We start from the raw sequence: 18,851 nt of genomic DNA, 5'->3' as shown, positions 1-18,851 counted from the left end.
TAGCTGTATTTTTTAATTTAATTTTGCATATTTAAATTTTTTTAAAATTAATATAGCAATATTTTTATGTATTTGTTTTCCTCCAATTCTTTATACAGTAATATTTGCTCTAAAATTCCGCATTTCATTGATTTCTTAAATTTGAAAGGTTTATCAGTCAATGACAAGAAATTAAATGATAAAAAAAAAAAAAAAAAATCAACTTGAGAGTGTCATTGGCGGCCATATGCAGAGTGTATTTCATATAAATTGATTATTTACACATTCCAAATTCATATAAATAAAAGGCATTAAATCTTATATAGATTTGAAATTTAAAAATTTTGGGGGTACGAGTCATAACTGTAAATTATGAACTATTAGCCACACCGACCAAATTTCACAAGAAAACCATAAATGTTCAATAAATAAGCCACACTGGACTATAAGTCACAGTGTTCCATACAAGATTATGACATATTGATGGACAATATAATGCAAGACACAAAGAAAAAAAATAGTGTCTTGTAGTGTGAAAATAATGGTGAATTCAGAATTCATTATTAGCTGACTAGCATAACGTTTATTCATTCATTTTGCTCAGTGGACTTGCTGAGGATGACAATAATATGTGCTGTCATTTAGTTGAAAAATAAAGTGCAGTTGTACCAACTGTGGCGTGTCCTGCAGCAGAGGCAGCATGCTAGCCTCCAAGATGTTGCTCTGCTCGGGCGTCAGGCCCTGCCACAGCGACAGCAGCAGAACCAGTAGCTGCGTGGAGCTCCTCAGCCGCACGAAAGCCTCCTCCAGCTGGCACGCGTTTTCCTCCGCCGCCTCTGCTAGTGACATGACCTGCGCCAATTCCGCAAAAAAAAAAAAAAAAAAAGCAAGGCTTAGAATTCCACTTAGATAGTGATAGATGTCCTTGCAGTGACCTTGAAAAGAAAGTGAAGACCCGGACTGAGCTGAACTCTGAACTTCAGTCAAGGTCTGACCCGAAAGTCGTCGAAGAGCGATAAGGACGACTAGCGAGGACAAGTTGAGAGAAATCAGATCCCGGGCTAATGGACCACACTGACTTGACAAATGGCTTTGTAAATAGGAAAAGTCAACCGCTGCAACAGGAGACCTGGATTTAAGTGTTTGGACACAAATAGTATGTTACTTAAAAAGGCACGAAAGTCCAATATTTTAACCATTTCACGCACAAATTATGACTTATTAGCTAACTCTAATAGGGCAGTCATCGGCTGGCATTGACGGCACTAGGTGTCCAATCCATTTTGGCAGTGTTGGAGTAATCCAGGGTCACTTCCTGAACATTTTTTATAGAGTTGTCCGATGATATTGGCCGATGAAAGCATTTACAACTATATCGGAAAATACAGTGGGGCAAATAAGTATTTAGTCAACCACCAATTGTGCAAGTTCTCCTACTTCAAATGATTAGAGAGGCCTGTTATTGTCAACATGGGTAAACCTCAACTATGAGAGACAGAATGTGGAAAAAAAAAAAAAAACAGAAAATCACATTGTTTGATTTTTAAAGAATTTATTTCCAAATTAGAGTGGAAAATAAGTATTTGGTCACCTACAAACAAGCAAGATTTCTGGCTGTCAAAGAGGTCCAACTTCTTCTTAGGAGGTCTAACGAGGCTCCACTCGTTACTAGTGTTGCACCGATACCATTTTTTGGCCCCGATACCGATACCTGGCTGTGCAGTATCGGCCGATACCGATACCATACCGATACCACCCCGTTTATATATATATATATATATATATATATATATATATATATATATATTTTTTTTTTATTATTATTTTTTTTTCCCCCAAAGAGCTACATAATTGGATGTGAAATCATTACTATCAAGGCTTTGTCAGGCTGTTGCTTACCTTTGCAAAATAGGAAAAAGTACACTAAACCCTAGTAGACAATAGTTGAATAAACCTTCCGCTCTCAAAGGCCAAAATAGTGCTAAATTTGTGAAATTAATAAAACATGTATAATACTAGCCCAACAGTAAGAAAGTAAAAACAAATTCATAATAATAATGAATGAACTGAATAAACTTTTTTTAACCTCTCAAAGTCCAAACAGTGCAACCTTCATGAAATTATTGTCACATTCTGCTGCTGGTTAGATTGTGTTTTGTTGCTGGGCGTGGCACTTGAATCCAATGCAGGCTCATTAACGCAGCATCTAAGCACGGGTGATCTCAGAGAAGGCTGCCGAGATATTTGCTTTGATGATCGCCATTTGACATCTCGCACTATAGTCTCGCTACATTTGCTTGTTACACCCCTGCATTTTGCTGCACTCGTTTGTAACCTCTACCCTGTGCAGGTATTTGAGTGTTTTTATTTTGGCTTTTTGGCTCGCTGCCTATCGTCTTAGTTAACCTTCGAGTTTGTAGTATTGAGCTTCGTCGACCTGCTGTCGGACTGCTTTTGTTATTTCTACTATCCCGCGATCGCGTGTTATTTTTTTGTTTGCAATCATTAAACCCTTGTACGTATCCCCCGTTTGTTGTCCGCTTCGAGGTCCAACCTTGTTTCCGCATTTGCGGACGCTAACAATTATAAGTAATAATAATTGACCACAGCATCCCGTCTCTCCTTTTTTTCGGGAGGTGGGAGTCCCTTATTTCTATTTCTGAAAGGTGGCAACAATACTTTGGAAACACTTCCCAAATTACTGCGGCATTTCTTTCAGTAAAAGACAATAAAAGTAACGTAGACGAAGTGAACTGACCAGAGATTGTTGCTCCGGTCCAGCGGCCTTCTTCGTCTGGATAGCAGTCCTGCTCTTGCAGGCTCAAACTCGTTGTGTTCGTTCACGTTTCGTCTTCAAATGTTTTATCAAGTTCGAGGTATTGAAACTGGCCGATTTAACTCCACATCTCCAAACTTTCAGGCTGCCATTTGAGTTTTATAGTTTTATTGCACTCATAAATATGCATTAAAACGCTGCATGAACCATGTATCTATCTCCATATTTCCATCATTTCTTGTCCTTTTTCAAAACCGAAAGCAGCACAAAAGACTACATATCCCAAGATCCGTTGTGATGTCAAGAAGGACGAACCGAATGTGAACATTTTTAATAAATTGCCGAGCTAGGCGCCAACTAAGGAAAAGGAGGCATGAACACCGGTTGGATTGCGCGAGCGACTTTGAAACGTGCAGAATGAATCGAAAACTAAATTTAGCGCAAGCTAATGCATTTTTTCATCAACTCCAGGAATATGAGGAGCTGTATTTGTCGTTTTCCTCGGATTAGTCGGCGTCTCGTCGAGTAGAAGTGACAGCAGCGCTCAAACGGCAGAGGAGTAGGCTGTGTGACGTTCTACGTGACGGAGCTCAGTGACCTGTTCAAAAACAAACTTTATTGAGTGCGCAAAAAAAAAAAAAAAACTATCGGGTCGCATGCCTGAAAAAATTGAATTCAACTGAACTACTTGTCAATATTTTTGAAAATACTTTTTTTGATTGTTATATATATTTTTTTCTTCACTTTGAATATTTTCAATTTTTATATAGATGTGTGTTCGAGAAGCTTGATTGCATGTACGTATAGTTTAGATAAGGTGATGGGTATAATACCTAACTTCACAAAGAGATATCCTCCAAACCCTTTTTGTGTTAGATGATATACCGTATATATTTTTTTCTCACTATTTTGCACTGTATATAACCTGTTTTGACCATAGTATGTAAAAAGGCCAAAAACGCCTATGACCATACCCGCTGTTTGTGTTGAATAGTCAAACATAAAACTATTCAATCTTATTTTTTTCTATTGAATGTTTATCATAACAAGTTGAATAAATATTATCAAGCTTCAAAACGGTTGGTCGAGCATGTTTGGTTGTTAATGGGACACCAACATTACAAATTTTGAAAAAATATTTTGGGATTTCTTTGTCTTTTTGGGTCCAAAATGTGGATTATAATTGGTCAGTGAAGAAAACAACAGTTGGGACATGAAGTTCAAGGTGTCCTGAAAAAAGGGACCCAACTTGGCCATTGTGAACAATTTTTTCTTTGAAATATAAAGGCAACATCAAATGCATGCAAATTCGGCCAAAATAGGCTTAGGTGTTAAAGGGTTAACTCATTATCGGTATAAAAGACACCTGTCCACAACCTCAGTCAGTCACACTCCAAACTCCACTATGGCCAAGACCAAAGAGCTGTCGAAGGACACCAGAGACAATTGTAGACCTGCACCAGGCTGGGAAGACTGAATCTGCAATAGGTAAAACACTTGGTGTAAAGAAATCACCTGTGGGAGCAATTACTAGAAAATGGAAGACATACAAGACAACTGATAATCTCCCACGATCTGGGGCTCCATGCAAGATCTCACCCCGTGGCGTCAAAATGATAACAAGAATGGTGAGCAAAAATCCCAGAGCCACATGGGGGGACCTAGTGAATGACCTACAGAGAGCTGGGACCACAGTAACAAAGGCTACACATCAGTAACACAATGCGCCACCAGGGACTCAAATCCTGCACTGCCAGACGTGTCCCCCTGCTGAAGAAAGTACACGTCCAGGCCCGTCTGCGGATCGCTATAGAGCATTTGGATGATCCAGAAGAGGACTGGGAGAATGTGTTATGGTCAGATGAAACCAAAATAGAACTTTTTGGTAGGAACACAAGTTCTCGTGTTTGAAGGAGAAAGAATACTGAATTGCATCCGAAGAACACCATACCCACTGTGAAGCATGGCAGTGGAAACATCCTGCTCTGGGGCTGTTTTTCTCCAAAGGGACCAGGATGACTGATCTGTGTAAAGGAAAGAATGAATGGAGCCATGTATCCTTCCATCAGCAAGGGCATTGAAGATGAGACGTGGCTGGGTCTTTCAGCATGACAATGATCCCAAACACACAGCCAGGGCAACAAAGGAGTGGCTTCATAAGAAGCATTTCAAGGTCCTGGAGTGGCCTAGCCAGTCTCCAGATCTCAACCCCCTAGAAAATCTGTGGAGGGAGTTGAAAGTCCGTGTTGCCCAACGACAGCCCCAAAACATCACTGCTCTAGAGGAGATCTGCATGGAGGAATGGGCCAAAATACCAGCAATAGTGTGTGAAAACCTTGTGAAGAGTTACAGAAAACGTTTGGCCTCCGTTATTGCCAAAAAAGGGTACATAACTAGTATTGAGATGAACTTTTGGTATTGACCATATACTTATTTTCCACCATGATTTGCAAATAAATTCGTTAAAAATCAAACAATGTGATTTTCTGGGTGTTTTTTCCCCACATTCTGCCTCTCATGGTTGAGGTTTACCCATGTTGACAATTACAGGCTTCTCTAATATTTTCAAGTGGGAGAACATGCACAATTAGTGTTTGACTAAATACTTATTTGCCCCACTGTAATTACTGTAAGTGGTAGGCTAAATGATCAATGCAAACTAAATCTATGTTGACTAATACTAAATTTCATGTGTATTGGTTCATGTGATACAATGTTCGATTCAAACCTTTGTTTTAAAAAACTACAAAAACATTTTGAGGTGCAAGTCCCTTTATCAAACAAAAAAATGGGGTGCTACCCAAGTATAGGTCCACTTCTGGAGGACACTGGAGCACCCCCAGAGTCAAACTAAAGTATTGAAATATAAAAATGATGTGGAAAAATAAAAAAATGGGAAAAAAATCTGAGAAAACCAAGGACCGATCTACATCTGAGGGATCTGAGCTAGACAACTCCCAAGACTCAAACCAAAGGATGAAACTAATTTCATTTCAGATTTTTTTAATTGTCAATTCATGTTTATATGTCAGTGTCCCCCTTAAGCTCCAAGTTAGCTCCAAGCTCCAAGTTTTTTGTTTTTTTTTTAAAGGGACTTACACTCTGAAACCACCGCGTTGCGTTACCGTAATGCACATAATGCAAACAATGATCCAAATGAGGGACATCTAGCTGGACTTCGTTGTTCCTTGTGGAGGCTGGCCTGACCACAGTATTTTTGTAGGTTAGCAAGTTCACACAGTTTAATGTTATGCTACCTCACAGGTTGGACTTTCAGTAGCAAAATTAGTAGTGTCCCCCCCTCCCCCCCCAACTCCACAACATTGACATCTTTTCACATTACTTGCAGTGGCTGCTGCTGGCCGAAAAAACGATTCAAATATCCTATGCATGTTGTCGACATTAATCTGTTTGGACTGTGTGAGTGTGCGTGTCTCCTTCCATCAGCAAGGGCATTGAAGATGAGACTTTGCTGGGTCTTTCAGCATGACAATGATCCCAAACACACAGCCAAGGCAACAAAGGAGTGGCTTCATAAGAAGCATTTAACGGTCCTGGAGTGGCCTAGCCAGTCTCCAGATCTCAACCCCATAGAAAATCTGTGGAGGGAGTTGAAAGTCCGTGTTGCCCAACGACAGCCCCAAAACATCACTGCTCTAGAGGAGATCTGCATGGAGGAATGGGCCAAAATACCAGCAACAGTATGTGAAAAGCTTGTGAAGAGTTACAGAAAACGTTTGGCCAACAAAGGGTACATAACAAAGTATTGAGATGAACTTTTGGTATTGACCAAATACTTATTTTCCACCATGATTTGCAAATAAATTCTTTAAAATTTAAAACCCCATCAGACGCAAATCTATATAGAAATGTCAATCATTTGTGCTGCTATCTTTTATAGCACATATATTTGAGGTCAAATGTTTATGACCTAAAATATTCACTTGCACTTAATTACAAGTAGTCATCCAACGCAAGATAAATCCATTCATATTCACTGCAGAAGGATGACTGGACGCCTATCACCATCAATGCCGAGTTTTCTGTGCATTAACTCTGTAAAGACCCCAGTGCTGAAACTCAATTCCAAAAAACGCTGAAGTCGGCAAAATCACAAAAGCCGCAACCTGCCGAATTCCTCCGAGCCTCACGTACGCTTCCGACCATAAAGTTTGCGTTAAATTCAAGCGGACCGCCCTCCCTTGAGACCCTCTGAAGTGTGTGTGCATGCTGGTGTATTGATAAAAAGGCTGAAGGTCCAGTCAAGGCCTCCATTGTTAGTAGCAACTCCCTTCCACGCATACACTGATTGATGCCAGCTGAGCGGACATTTTTAGCTTGGACGCGCACATGCAGAAATGATATGGACTTCACTTGAAAAATGCAATTTTTTATTTTAACCCTTTATAGGGCACTCATTTATTCGTTATATTTTTGATTATCGCTGTTGAAATGAATGGTACGTCTATTGTTGACAATGATAGGCAACAAGTCAATAGTAAATATTCTGATCTAGTCTTAATATTTCTAAACAATTTAAAAAATATTTTTTATCAATTATTCATTTGATGATAAAAAATTAAATTAATTTAAAAATATAATAAACTCATCAGAATTTTTATAGCAAAAAAAAAATCTAAACTAATTACGTTTAATCATTTATTTATTCTTTGACTTAATAGTAAATATTCTTATCTACTTTTAATATTTTAATACAATATTTTTTTATCAACTAATAAATAATTTAACAATAAAAAAATTAAAAATATAATAAACTCAGCATAAGTATTATTAAAGCAAATAAGCATTTTTAAACGATTTATTCATTTGTTTATTCTTTACATTTTTTAATCAATGAAAAATTAAAACTAAAATAATCACCAATAGTAAATATTCATATTTCTTTTGGTATATATATTTTTCCCCCGAACTATAATTTTAATATCTTATTAATCAATTCCTTTTTTTTAAAAAAAAAAATGCATTTAAAAAAATAACTATATTCTTATTTTCACTATTTTTAAACATTATTTTATCAATCAATAACTCATTTAATAAAGATCAAATAAAAAATAAATTTAAGTAAAAAAATAATGATAAATGAAGTAATTCTATTTATTTCTTTCACATTTTATTTGATGAAAAAATAAAGACATCATTTATCAATAGTAAATATTTGTATTATTAAAATTCACCTTTTTTTTACATTTCAAATCAATTCAAGTTATAAAAAACAAAATATATTAATAAATTGTATATTTTGTCTTATTCATTTTCAATATTTTTAGAATTCTTTTACATTTTTTAAATTAATCAATAAAAATAAAAACACATTAAATGAATTGAAAAAAATATATATAAATATACATATATGTTATATATGTTTTTTTTTTTTTTTACTTTTTAAATCAATTCATGTAAGTTATAAAAAAACAAAATATATTACTTGTATATTTTGTCTTATTCATTTTCAATATTTTAAAAATTATTTTACATTTTTTAAATTAGTAAAAATGATTTTTTTTAAAAATTAATCACGTTAAAATATTTGATGCAATTACCGCACATGTCCCGCTCAGAAAGTCTTCTGCCTTTTGGTAAGTTTTACAGCAAGGCTTTTTGTGCTGTCCAACAGCGAACTCTTGTGGTCGCTTTGCGACATGGTTTATTGTTTTCTTGCCAGTTCATTATTGCTGCACGACGTCTCGGGCTGATAATGTTGTGCTTATATGGTCCTTGGACAAGATTTGTCCGTAAGTATGGTTGTTGTAAAGAATGTACATATTATGTTAGTAAGCGAAATGTTATATTTTTTGTATGAGACGCTTTTTGTTTATGTTTAGTGAACCTGTATAACGTGCTAAGCTAACGTTGTTGCTAATGCAATGCTTGTGTACTTTTATTTTGTAGTTTTACGACGGTCTAAAGAGGACAATGGTTTGAGGCCATTTTATTAATAAATCAGATGAAAAAGGAAGAAGTCTAATTATTAAGGCGTCGTTCACTAGCTGTCTAGCTTTGGAAAAAGTAGACGCTTCGGAGTGAGGACAGCATAGACAGATTTAAATGACAGTAGAGTGAAATGCCCACTACAGTCCTTATGTACCGTATGTTGAATGTATATATCCATCTTGTGTCTTATCTTTCCATTCCAACAATTTATTTTACAGAATATATATATATATATATATATATATATATATAATTTACAGAAAAATATGGCATATTTTATAGATGGTTTGAATTGCGATTAATTACAATTAATTAATTTTTATGCTGTAATTAACTCCTATTCAAAAGGTATTATTAGCTTAACTTCTTCAATGCCAGCCCGGGTCACATAGCAAATTGTTCATAGTAAAAGAAGAAACAGATATTGAAAACGCCTATTGACATCAACAGTCGTCCAATCCATTTCAACCGAGAGCGATCAAATGATCCATCAATGCTGGCCAATGAGTTAAACCACCGCCTAATAAAGAGTTAAACTGTCAGTTCACCTAGCGTGCAGTGCCTCATCAACATAGCAAAATGCTAAGCTAACACGCTACCATTCCGTTTCTTTGATGTTTACTTCCAAGGCCTCAACCAAGTGTTTATTTGCAGAAGAAAAACGATTGGTCACTCAAAAACGAGGCAGCAGCAACAACAAGTGATGTTTTCCCTCAAAGTGAAGCCAGACGAGGTCAAGTCCACAACTCCCCCACCGAAAAAACTCAACAACAGCCCTAAAGTGTCCTTTAGTCAAGCCGTGATTGATGAGCCGTCAATGGAGGCGACTCTAATGTTTTGACTGCCACGGTGGCTTCACTTGGACTTTTTTTCTCCACGCGTGTTCACACGGTCGCCGCACAAAGAGCTTTGCTCCACGATGAAAGGTCGTGTGTTCGATACCCCCGCCCTCGTCCAGAACGCCGACGTCCGTCTTTGTACTCCCCTGTCATCCTATCGTCCACTCGTTATTTTGTCCTTCACTCTAGTGCTTAGTAGTAGTAGAAGTAGTAAGTAGTGCTGCAACCTAAAAATACACAGTGTAAAGAGAACCTGCATAGTAGCATACAAATTTGTACTCTAAACATATCTTATTAACTACTAATACTTGCTATCCATGGTTTTGACTTTTATGACTGCGCCATATTACGTTACCGTAATATTAACTCATTATCATCATCAAAATGGTTTTGGACTTCACACTTTTCAGGGCTAATTAGAGGAATTCATTGCTTTATCAATGCGCTTGGGACCCTTATTTGTGTTGCATTGAATGAGATGTGTCCAAACTTTTGGCATTTACTGTAGATCTGATTCATAAAATACTGGGTTCCACACTTCATTTTGCTGATTTGTGTACGCTCCACCCCGCCGAATCACGTTTCCTTTGGACTCCCCTCCCTTCCTCGGTTATGGTGTCCACAGGTAAATATAATTAGCTAACGATGGCATCACTATGTACATAGGTTGCTTTGGCGTGCAACAATGTATTTCTTGTTGTTGTTTGTTCTCCTCTTCTGTCCGCTTCCTACTTTTCTGTCCCTCCCATAAACCCTTCCTGCTCACTGCTTTCTCCTAATAAATACCGTAATTATTAAAGATGTCCCGATCGATCGGGTCCGATCACGTCATTTTCAAAGTATCGGAATCAGCAAAAAAATATCGGACATGCCTTTTTTTTAATATGTATTTTAATTAAATCGTTTTCTAATTGTATTTAACGTTACAGACAAAATGTCTTACACTCATTCAGAGTCTTTAGTTTTGGCTTAAAGTAGGGCTACCAAATTTATCGCGTTAACGGCGGTAATTAATTTTTTAAAAAATTAATCACGTTAAAATATTTAATACAATTAACGCATGCGCTGCACGATCCACTCACGCATTGTCGCGTTCAATCTATAATGGCGCCGTTTTACCTGTATATAGAGCTAAAAGGAGCCTTTTTTTAAATGACTAAAGCCTTAAAATCCCTCTCTCAACAATTAGAAATATCGTGAGAAGCAATGTGGGGAAGAAAGGTAGTGGTTGATCTTTTTCTTAACACCCTGTTATTTCCCAACACAGAGAAGATATATCAATTGGTACCACTACGCACAGTCATGGTTGCACTTCCCATCATGCATTTGGGCAGAACAGTTAAATGGCTACAGTATCATTTACTGAAAGCTCAACAAATACACTAGATGCCAATATTTAGTCACAATATACAAAGTCACATTTATCTTTTAAGAATTACAAGTCTTTCTATCCGTGGATCCCTCTCACAGAAAAATTATAATAATGTAAATGCCATCTTGAGGAATTATTGTCATAATAAACAAATACAGTACTTATGTACGGTATGTTGAATGTATATATTCGTCCGAGTTTTATTTATTTTTTTCTTAAAGCATTGCCAAAATGTATATGATCGGGAAAAATTATCGGGAATGATTGGAATTGAATCGGGAGCAAAAAAAAGCAATCGGATCGGCAAATATCGGGATCGGCAGATACTCAAACTAAAACGATCGGGATCAGATCGGGAGCAAAAAAACATGATTGGAACAACCCTACTGTTAACCATAACCCGAAATTCAGAAGTTTTAACATTAGGCTTAATCTTAGAGTTAGCGGGGTTTAATTGGTTGGTGGAGTTGATTTCAACAAATTCCGAGCAGTTTGTCAGATATTTGTTAGTTTCAGGGCTCCGGAATGGCTAAGCTAGCGCGAAATTCTGATATTCCCCTTTAAATTCAATCATTGGAAAGTCAATTACATGTGATGACATTTTTCTGTTGTCATTCTTATGTTGAAAGGGAGAAAAATGGGTAAAAAGTAACTGATAGATTAATGAAGTAATCAGTAAATTAACTAGATTACTTTTTTGAGGTGTAATCAGTAATCACTAATTAAATTACTTTTTCAAGTAATCTGTGACAACACTGCTTTTAGGGTAAATATCCCATAACAGAGTGAGGACAGCTGTGGCTTAGAGTCCAGCGCGGCTTATTCATTAACAAATGCTGTTTTCGTGTCAAATTTGTTGGGTGGTCCGGTGCGCCTTATAGTCTGAAAATTACGGTAAAACAATGAAAAAAAAAAAGGGGGGGGGGATTGGGGGAATAATTATCTAATTTCTAGAGTTGTTCCGATCATGTTCTTTTGCTCCCGATTCGATCCCGATCGTTTTAGTTTGAGTATCTGCCGATTCCGATATTTTCCGATCCGATTGCTTTTTTTTTTGCTCCCGATTCAATTCCAATCATTCCCGATAATTTCCCCCGATCATATACATTTTGGCAATGCATTAAGAAAAAAAAATGAATACAACTCGGACGAATATACATTACATTAATTACATTTTCATCCGTCTTTTGAATGAAATACTTACTAGTCTTAGTCATACTTTAGTCGTTTCAAAATTTGTTAAATCTTCGAGTAGTTTTCGTCAACAATAGCGAAAGTCAGTTTTGCACCAAATGTATGTTAGCTAAAAAACTAATGTACAAGTCTGCAGCCTTTGTACATGGGGCGGTCATAGTTCAGCACAGCAGCTATGCTTAGAATGACCTCTAGATGTCACCAAAGAAAGATGCTTGAGGTTTGTTAAGTGAGCACGGACCATTTGCATTCCAAGTGCACAAAGGAAATGAACAATAAATGAAAAATTATGAAATGTAAACTCATCACATATAACTACTGCGTCACCAGACATAGTCACTAAGAAAAGTAATAAAACACATAATTTATATTGTATTAGTTAGGGTTGTTCCGATCATTTTTTTAAACTCCCGATCCGATCCCGATCGTTTTAGTTTGAGTATCTGCCGATCCGATATTTCCCGATCCGATTGCTTTTTTTTTTTTGCTCCCAATTCAATTCCAATCATTCCCGATAATTTTTCCCGATCATATACATTTTGGCAATGCATTAAGAAAAAAATGAATAAAACTCAGACGAATATAAACATTCAACATAAAGTACATAAGTACTGTATTTGTTTATTATGACAATAAATCCTCAAGATGGCATTTACATTATTAACATTCTTTCTGTGAGAGGGATCCACCGATAGAAAGACTTGTAATTCTTAAAGGATAAATGAGACTTTGTATATTGTGACTAAATATTGCCATCTAATGTATTTGTTGAGCTTTCAGTAAATGATACTGTAGCCATTTAACTGTTCTGCCCAAATACATGATGGGAAGTGCAACCATGACTGTGCGTAGGGGCACCAATTGATATATCTTCTCTGCGTTGTGAAAGAACATAGGGTGTTAAGAAAATGATCAACTACTACCTTTCTTCCCCACACTGCCTCCCACGATATTTTTAATTGCTGAGAGAGGGGTTGTAAGGCTTTAGCCGAATAAAAAAAGGCTCCAAAGGCTGTCAAAATTCTCTCTACTCATTATACGCTGCCTATTAACTCTATATATAGATAAAACGGCGCCTTTAAAGACTGAACACGAGTGGGTCGTGCAGCGCATGCATTAATTATTTAACGTGATTAATTTCAAAAAATTAATTACCGCCTTTAACGCAATAAATTTGATAGCCCTACTTTAAGCCAAAACTACTCTGGATGAGTGTAAGACATTTTGTCTGTAACGTTAAATACAATTAGAAAACGATTTAAATACAATAAGAAAACGATTTAAATAAAAAAAATATGGGGAGAGGGAAGTCTGGGCTTCCCTGTTCAAGCTGCTGCCCCCGCGACCCGACCCCGGAACAAGCGGAAGATAATGGATGGATGGATGGATAAAAAAAAATATATATATATATTAAAAAAAAGGCATGTCCGATATTTTTTTTGCCGATTCCGATACTTTGAAAATGACGTGATCAGACTCGATCCGTTGTCTTTGTGTGAAAGCAAATAATAGAAATGAAATGAGATATCTGAAAATGAAAAAAAAAATCATAAAGTTAGATATTCATATTCATCATTAGGTATTCATATTTATTTTCTCAGTCTAACATTTTTGATTCCGGCTAAAATAGTAACATGTCATTTACATTCGAGCCAATTAGTCAACTAATCAGAAAACCAAACTAATTTATCAACTGTGCCAAAATAATCCATCCTGGAATCCCTAGTGCACCCAAAAGCCTGAAATTGTGGGAGATGCTTAGCTGTATACAGGCGTCAGACGTGGAGACAGCGCGATGAGGTGATCGCGGCCGCGATAGTTCGCCAGACAGTAACCGCTATTGTCGGTGCTCAAAACCGGCACGCACGCACACAATAGCGATAAGAGGCATCTGTCTACACGTCTGCCGATAGCATCGCGGATGAGAAGAACGCTGCAGATACGCGGAAAAAGTCGAGTTGATGAAAGCCGCGTGGACCGGCGCGAGCGGAGGATCGTGTGACGGGATCTGGCGAGCGGGCCGGATGGGGAAAGTATTTTTGACAGGGAATGATCACGTTTCAGGGCCAAGTCATTCTACTAGCTTAATGCTAATACTTCATGGGAAATGCCATACAGTGGTATGAAAAAGTATCTGAACCTTTTGGAATTTCTAAAATTTCTGCATAAAATCACCATCAAATGTGATCTGATCTTTGTCAAAAACACACAGATGAAAATACAGCGTCTGCTTCAACTAAAACCACCCAAACATTTGTAGGTTTTCATATTTTAATGAGGATAGCCTGCACACAATGACAGAAGGGGTAAAAATAAGTGAACCCTCTGCCTAAGGTGACTTAAAGAGCAATTGAAACCAATATCACTAATGAATGGTTTAAAGATGCCCTGCCCACTATAAAACACACACCTGGTAAGAAATGTCTTGATGAGAAACATTGTCTGATGTGCATCATGGCTCGGTCAAAAGAGCTGTCTGAAGACCTGCGATCAAGGATTGTTGATTTGTATAAAGCTGGGAAATGATTCTTAACCATCTCCAAAAATCTGGATGTTCATCAATCGACAGTCAGAGAAGTTGTCTACAAATGGAGATCGTTTGGCACTGTTACTTCTCTCCCAAGGAGTGGCCGTCGCCCACAGATGACGACAAGAGTTCAGCGCAGAATACCCAGAGAGGTAAAAAAAAAAAAAGAACCCTAGAGTGTCTGCTAAAGACTTACAGAAATCACTGGCACAGTCCAATATCTCTGTGCACACATCAACTATATGTAAAACTATGGCCAACAATGGTGTTCATGGGAGGACTCCACGGAGGAAGCCACTGCTGTCTAAAAAAAACATTGATGCTTGTTTAATGTTTGCAAAAAGGCACTTGGACACCCCAAAGAAGTTTTGGCAAAAATATTTTGTGGACTGATGAAACCAAAGTTGGAATTGTTTGTGATTAAACACACAACATCATGTGTGGAACAGCTCACCAAGATGAACACCTCATCCCCACCGTGAATCATGGTGGAGGGAGCATAATGATTTCGGGCTGTTTTGCTGCGTCAGGGCCTGGATGACTGGCAATCATTAATGGAAGAATGAATTCAAAAGTTTATCAAGATGTTTGCAGGAAAATCTGAGGCCGTCTGTCAGACAGTTGAAGCGAAAAAGAGGATGGATGTTGCAACAAGACAATGACCCAAAACACAGAAGTAAATCAATGGTTTCAGAAGAACAAAATACACATTCTGGAGTGACAAAGAGAAAGTCCAGACTTGAACCCCATTGAGATGCTGTGGCATGACCTAAAGACAGCGATTCATGTCAGATATCCTGGGAATCTGACTGAAATACAGCAGTTTTGTTGAGAAGAATGGGCCAAGATTAGTCCTGATCGATGTGCCAGACTGATCTGCAGCTATAGGAAGCATCTGGTTGAAGAAAATATGAAAACCTATAAATGATTGGGTGGGTTTAGCTAAAGCAACCACTGTTTTTTCATCTGTGTGTTTTTGACAAAGATCAGATCGCATTTGATTTTATGCAGAAATATGACAAATTCCAAAATGTTCAGATACTTGTTCATACCAGTGTAGATATGCTGATTAATGGCATCAATTTACAGCGTTGTACCCCTTCTGCAACCGATATTTGAAAATCACAGTAAACTCATTGGCTGCCACTGACGCAGCTTAGATGTCTAATGTATAATAGTATGAGTATAATGTATGTGGTGCGTTAAAGTGCCTGTGACACACAAAAAAAGCGTGTTTATTTCATATTACACGCGGTATTTTATGCTCCTGAATGAAATGAACCACTTTAATGTGTGTGGAAGCGATCAATAAAAAACTAACTTTCAATTATTTTCTGACTCTGTTTTCCTTGTTTATTTTTCTTTAAAAAATAAAATTCAAGTTACACATTTAAAAATTGGAACAAAAAAAAATTTTTTTAAAGGGAATATTTTTCCATAAAAAATTATACAAAAAATTTGTTTTTTTAATTAAAAAAAAAAAAAAAAAAAATGAAAATGACAAGTTTATTCTTCCCTCCCGGTCCATATGGACTGGAAGCCTAGTGCAGTCTATGGCAGCCAAAGGTTTGAGCCTAAAAGAGTTAACAAAAATAAGTAGCAATTTGTGCATGAAAGTGTTAAACCTTTTTTTTACACACACAAAAAAAAAAAAAAAAAAAAAAAAAAAGAAAATGATGATTTTGCTATGATGACTGCCCGCTAATTACATCCCAAGGCGTCCATTTTTATCCGGCGAGTTCGCAGATGAGTTCGAGACCCCTCCGCATATGTTTTGAATCATCTTCATTAGCGAGGAAATGTCTTTTGGTGTTAGCGAAAGAAAAATATTTGCGCGTATTTCTAAGAAAATACCTTCTCTTATACCAAACAAGATGCTAATTTCTTCTACAATTAGGAAAAACGAGAAAGTTGGCTATCAAACCACCTGACGGTCACATGACCGCAAAGCATCAGTTTCATTTTCTCGCTCTGGTTTCCTCGCGTGCGACGCGTCTTAGGCCGCAGGCTGCCGTCAATCAAACCGAAAGCCACGGCGTGGCTTCATTTAAAATGTCGACCGCTCCTCCAATTTGCCGACCTTCTTGCGGCGTCCTGACTTCTGACTGGTTGCTCCGTTGCCACCAAACCGACTAAAATGGCTCTAGTGTAACCACAGCTGCATACTTTTTGTGTACTTCAGTGCATGTGTGTATTCAGTCATGCATAACCGCTGATAAGAAGCTTGTACGTTTGTGTATGAAGTGTGTGGACTCTAAAAAATGGGTTGTTTTGCAGGTTTATTTAAGTTGTGAACAGTGTTGTTTTCATCAACGATAATGATAATTAGGGTTGTTCCGATCATGTTTTTTTGCTCCCAATCTGATCCCGACCTTTTTAGTTTGAGTATCTGCCGATCCCGATATTTCCCGATCATATACATTTTGGCAAAGCATTAAGAAAAAAATGAATAAAACTCAGACATAAGTACTGTATTTGTTTATTATGACAATAAATCCTCAAGATGGCATTTACATTATTAACATTCTTTCTGTGAGAGGGATCCACGGATAGAAAGACTTGTGACTTTGTATATTGTGACTAAATATTGCCATCTAGTGTATTTGTTGAGCTTTCAGTAAATGATACTGTAGCCATTTTACTCTTCTGCCCAGATGCATGATGGGAAGTACAACCATGACTGTACGTAGTGGCACCAATTGATATCTTCTCTCCGTTGGGAAATAATATAGGGTGTTAAGAAAGAGATCAACTACTACCTTTCTTCCCCACATTGTTTCCCACGATAATTCTAATTGTTGAGAGAGGGATAGTAAGGCTTTAGCCAATTAAAAAAAAAAAAAACTCCAAAACCTGTCAAAATTCACTCTACTCATTTTTCACTGCCTTTTAGCTCCATATAGGTAAAACGGCGCCATTATAGATCGAACGCGACAATGCGTGAGTGGGTCGTGCAGCGCATTCGTTGATTGTGTTTCATATTTTAACGTGACTAATTAAAAAAAAAATTAATTACCGCCGTTAACGTGATAAATTTGGTAGCCCTACTTTAAGCCAAAACTAAAGACTCTGGATGAGTGTAGGACATTTTGTCTGTAATATTAAATACAATTCGAAAACGATTTAATTAAAAAAAATATATATATATATCAAAAAAAGGCATGTCCGATATTTTTTCGCCGATTCCGATACTTTGTAAATGACGTGATTGGACCCGATCGGACTAGAACGTACAGTGTACCAGAAAAGTGAGTACACCCCTCACATTTCTGCAGATATTTAAAGGGTATGTCAACCCCTGGGGAAATGTTAATATTCCATCATTTATCCATAAACGCATGCCTTTTGTATTCATATCATGCCACTTCGTGTAATTACACACAGGAAAATGAGAGAAATTTGGATCGATTGTCAAGCTAAAACGACCAGCGCCCGAGATCTGGCAGATTGTGTGCGTGACGTCATTACAAGTGAAGAGAGTGCCACCGGCCACTAGGGGGGCAGCGCCTGTCTGCATCAATATAATTCCTTCTAGTGAGGGGAGAATTAGCGGTGTTTTGAGCTGTTTATGTGTTCGTCCTGCACATATTCCAGGTTCCCTCATGAAGAAACACCCCTCGTTGTCAATAAAAGAGAATTCAGAATTGTTTCTTCAACAAGAAAAAGGCTCAGTGCTTTAATACTGAATGGCGGCGATGATTGCAGACAATTTCGTTTCTAGTTTCAGCGACGAATCCGACGTAGAAGGACGTAACGAATGTTCATCTAATGGTGACGAGGAGAGTTACGAAGCTTTAATCGGTGTTTTAGGTTACCAATTTGAGCCCAAACGAACACCAATGCAGCGTAATGAAACGGTCATTGAGGGGAGCAATGACACTGATGAAACATCGGCAGCAGATCGTGTGGGAAACACCAATGATTTGTTTTGCATTTCTTTTTGTGAAGCTGATAGATACACCGTGACTGCAAAATAAAGGAATGCATAGAATAATTATCATTTATTGCGCTATCATAGCTTTTCGCTCTGACAACAGACAAAAATATGAATGGGATCAGAGGATTTGTTCTATATATTTTACGAACGATAATTTATACATGTGTCCAGTCCTGTATCCAATGCGTGACATTTGTTTATTATAAAAGAGTACTCACTCTGGCCATTTCGAGCTTGGCTGCTCTCCTACTTTGCTTAGTCTTAGCCTCCTTTGC

General features: G+C 37.4%; 1 protein-coding gene across 3 annotated transcripts in view; it reads right to left on the bottom strand.

Moving 5' to 3' along the window:
• The window catches only part of LOC130915081 (protein PTHB1-like), a 244,301-nt gene that overhangs the window by 111,166 nt on the left and 114,284 nt on the right, over window positions 1-18,851 (bottom strand). For all 3 annotated transcript variants that reach the window (XR_009063053.1, XM_057834800.1, XM_057834801.1), the window contains one exon: window positions 649-831. Coding sequence is in view for 2 of the 3 variants with exons in the window: in XM_057834800.1 (XP_057690783.1) it covers window positions 649-831 (183 nt within the window). In the remaining variant the exon portion in view is untranslated. The remainder of the gene's footprint in view (window positions 1-648; window positions 832-18,851) is intronic.

Source organism: Corythoichthys intestinalis, chromosome 4 (assembly GCF_030265065.1).
Source record: "Corythoichthys intestinalis isolate RoL2023-P3 chromosome 4, ASM3026506v1, whole genome shotgun sequence".
In the NCBI taxonomy this organism is placed as follows: domain Eukaryota; kingdom Metazoa; phylum Chordata; class Actinopteri; order Syngnathiformes; family Syngnathidae; genus Corythoichthys; species Corythoichthys intestinalis.
The sequence above is the reverse complement of the archived record's forward strand: the minus strand, read 5'-3'. Positions and strand labels throughout refer to the sequence as shown.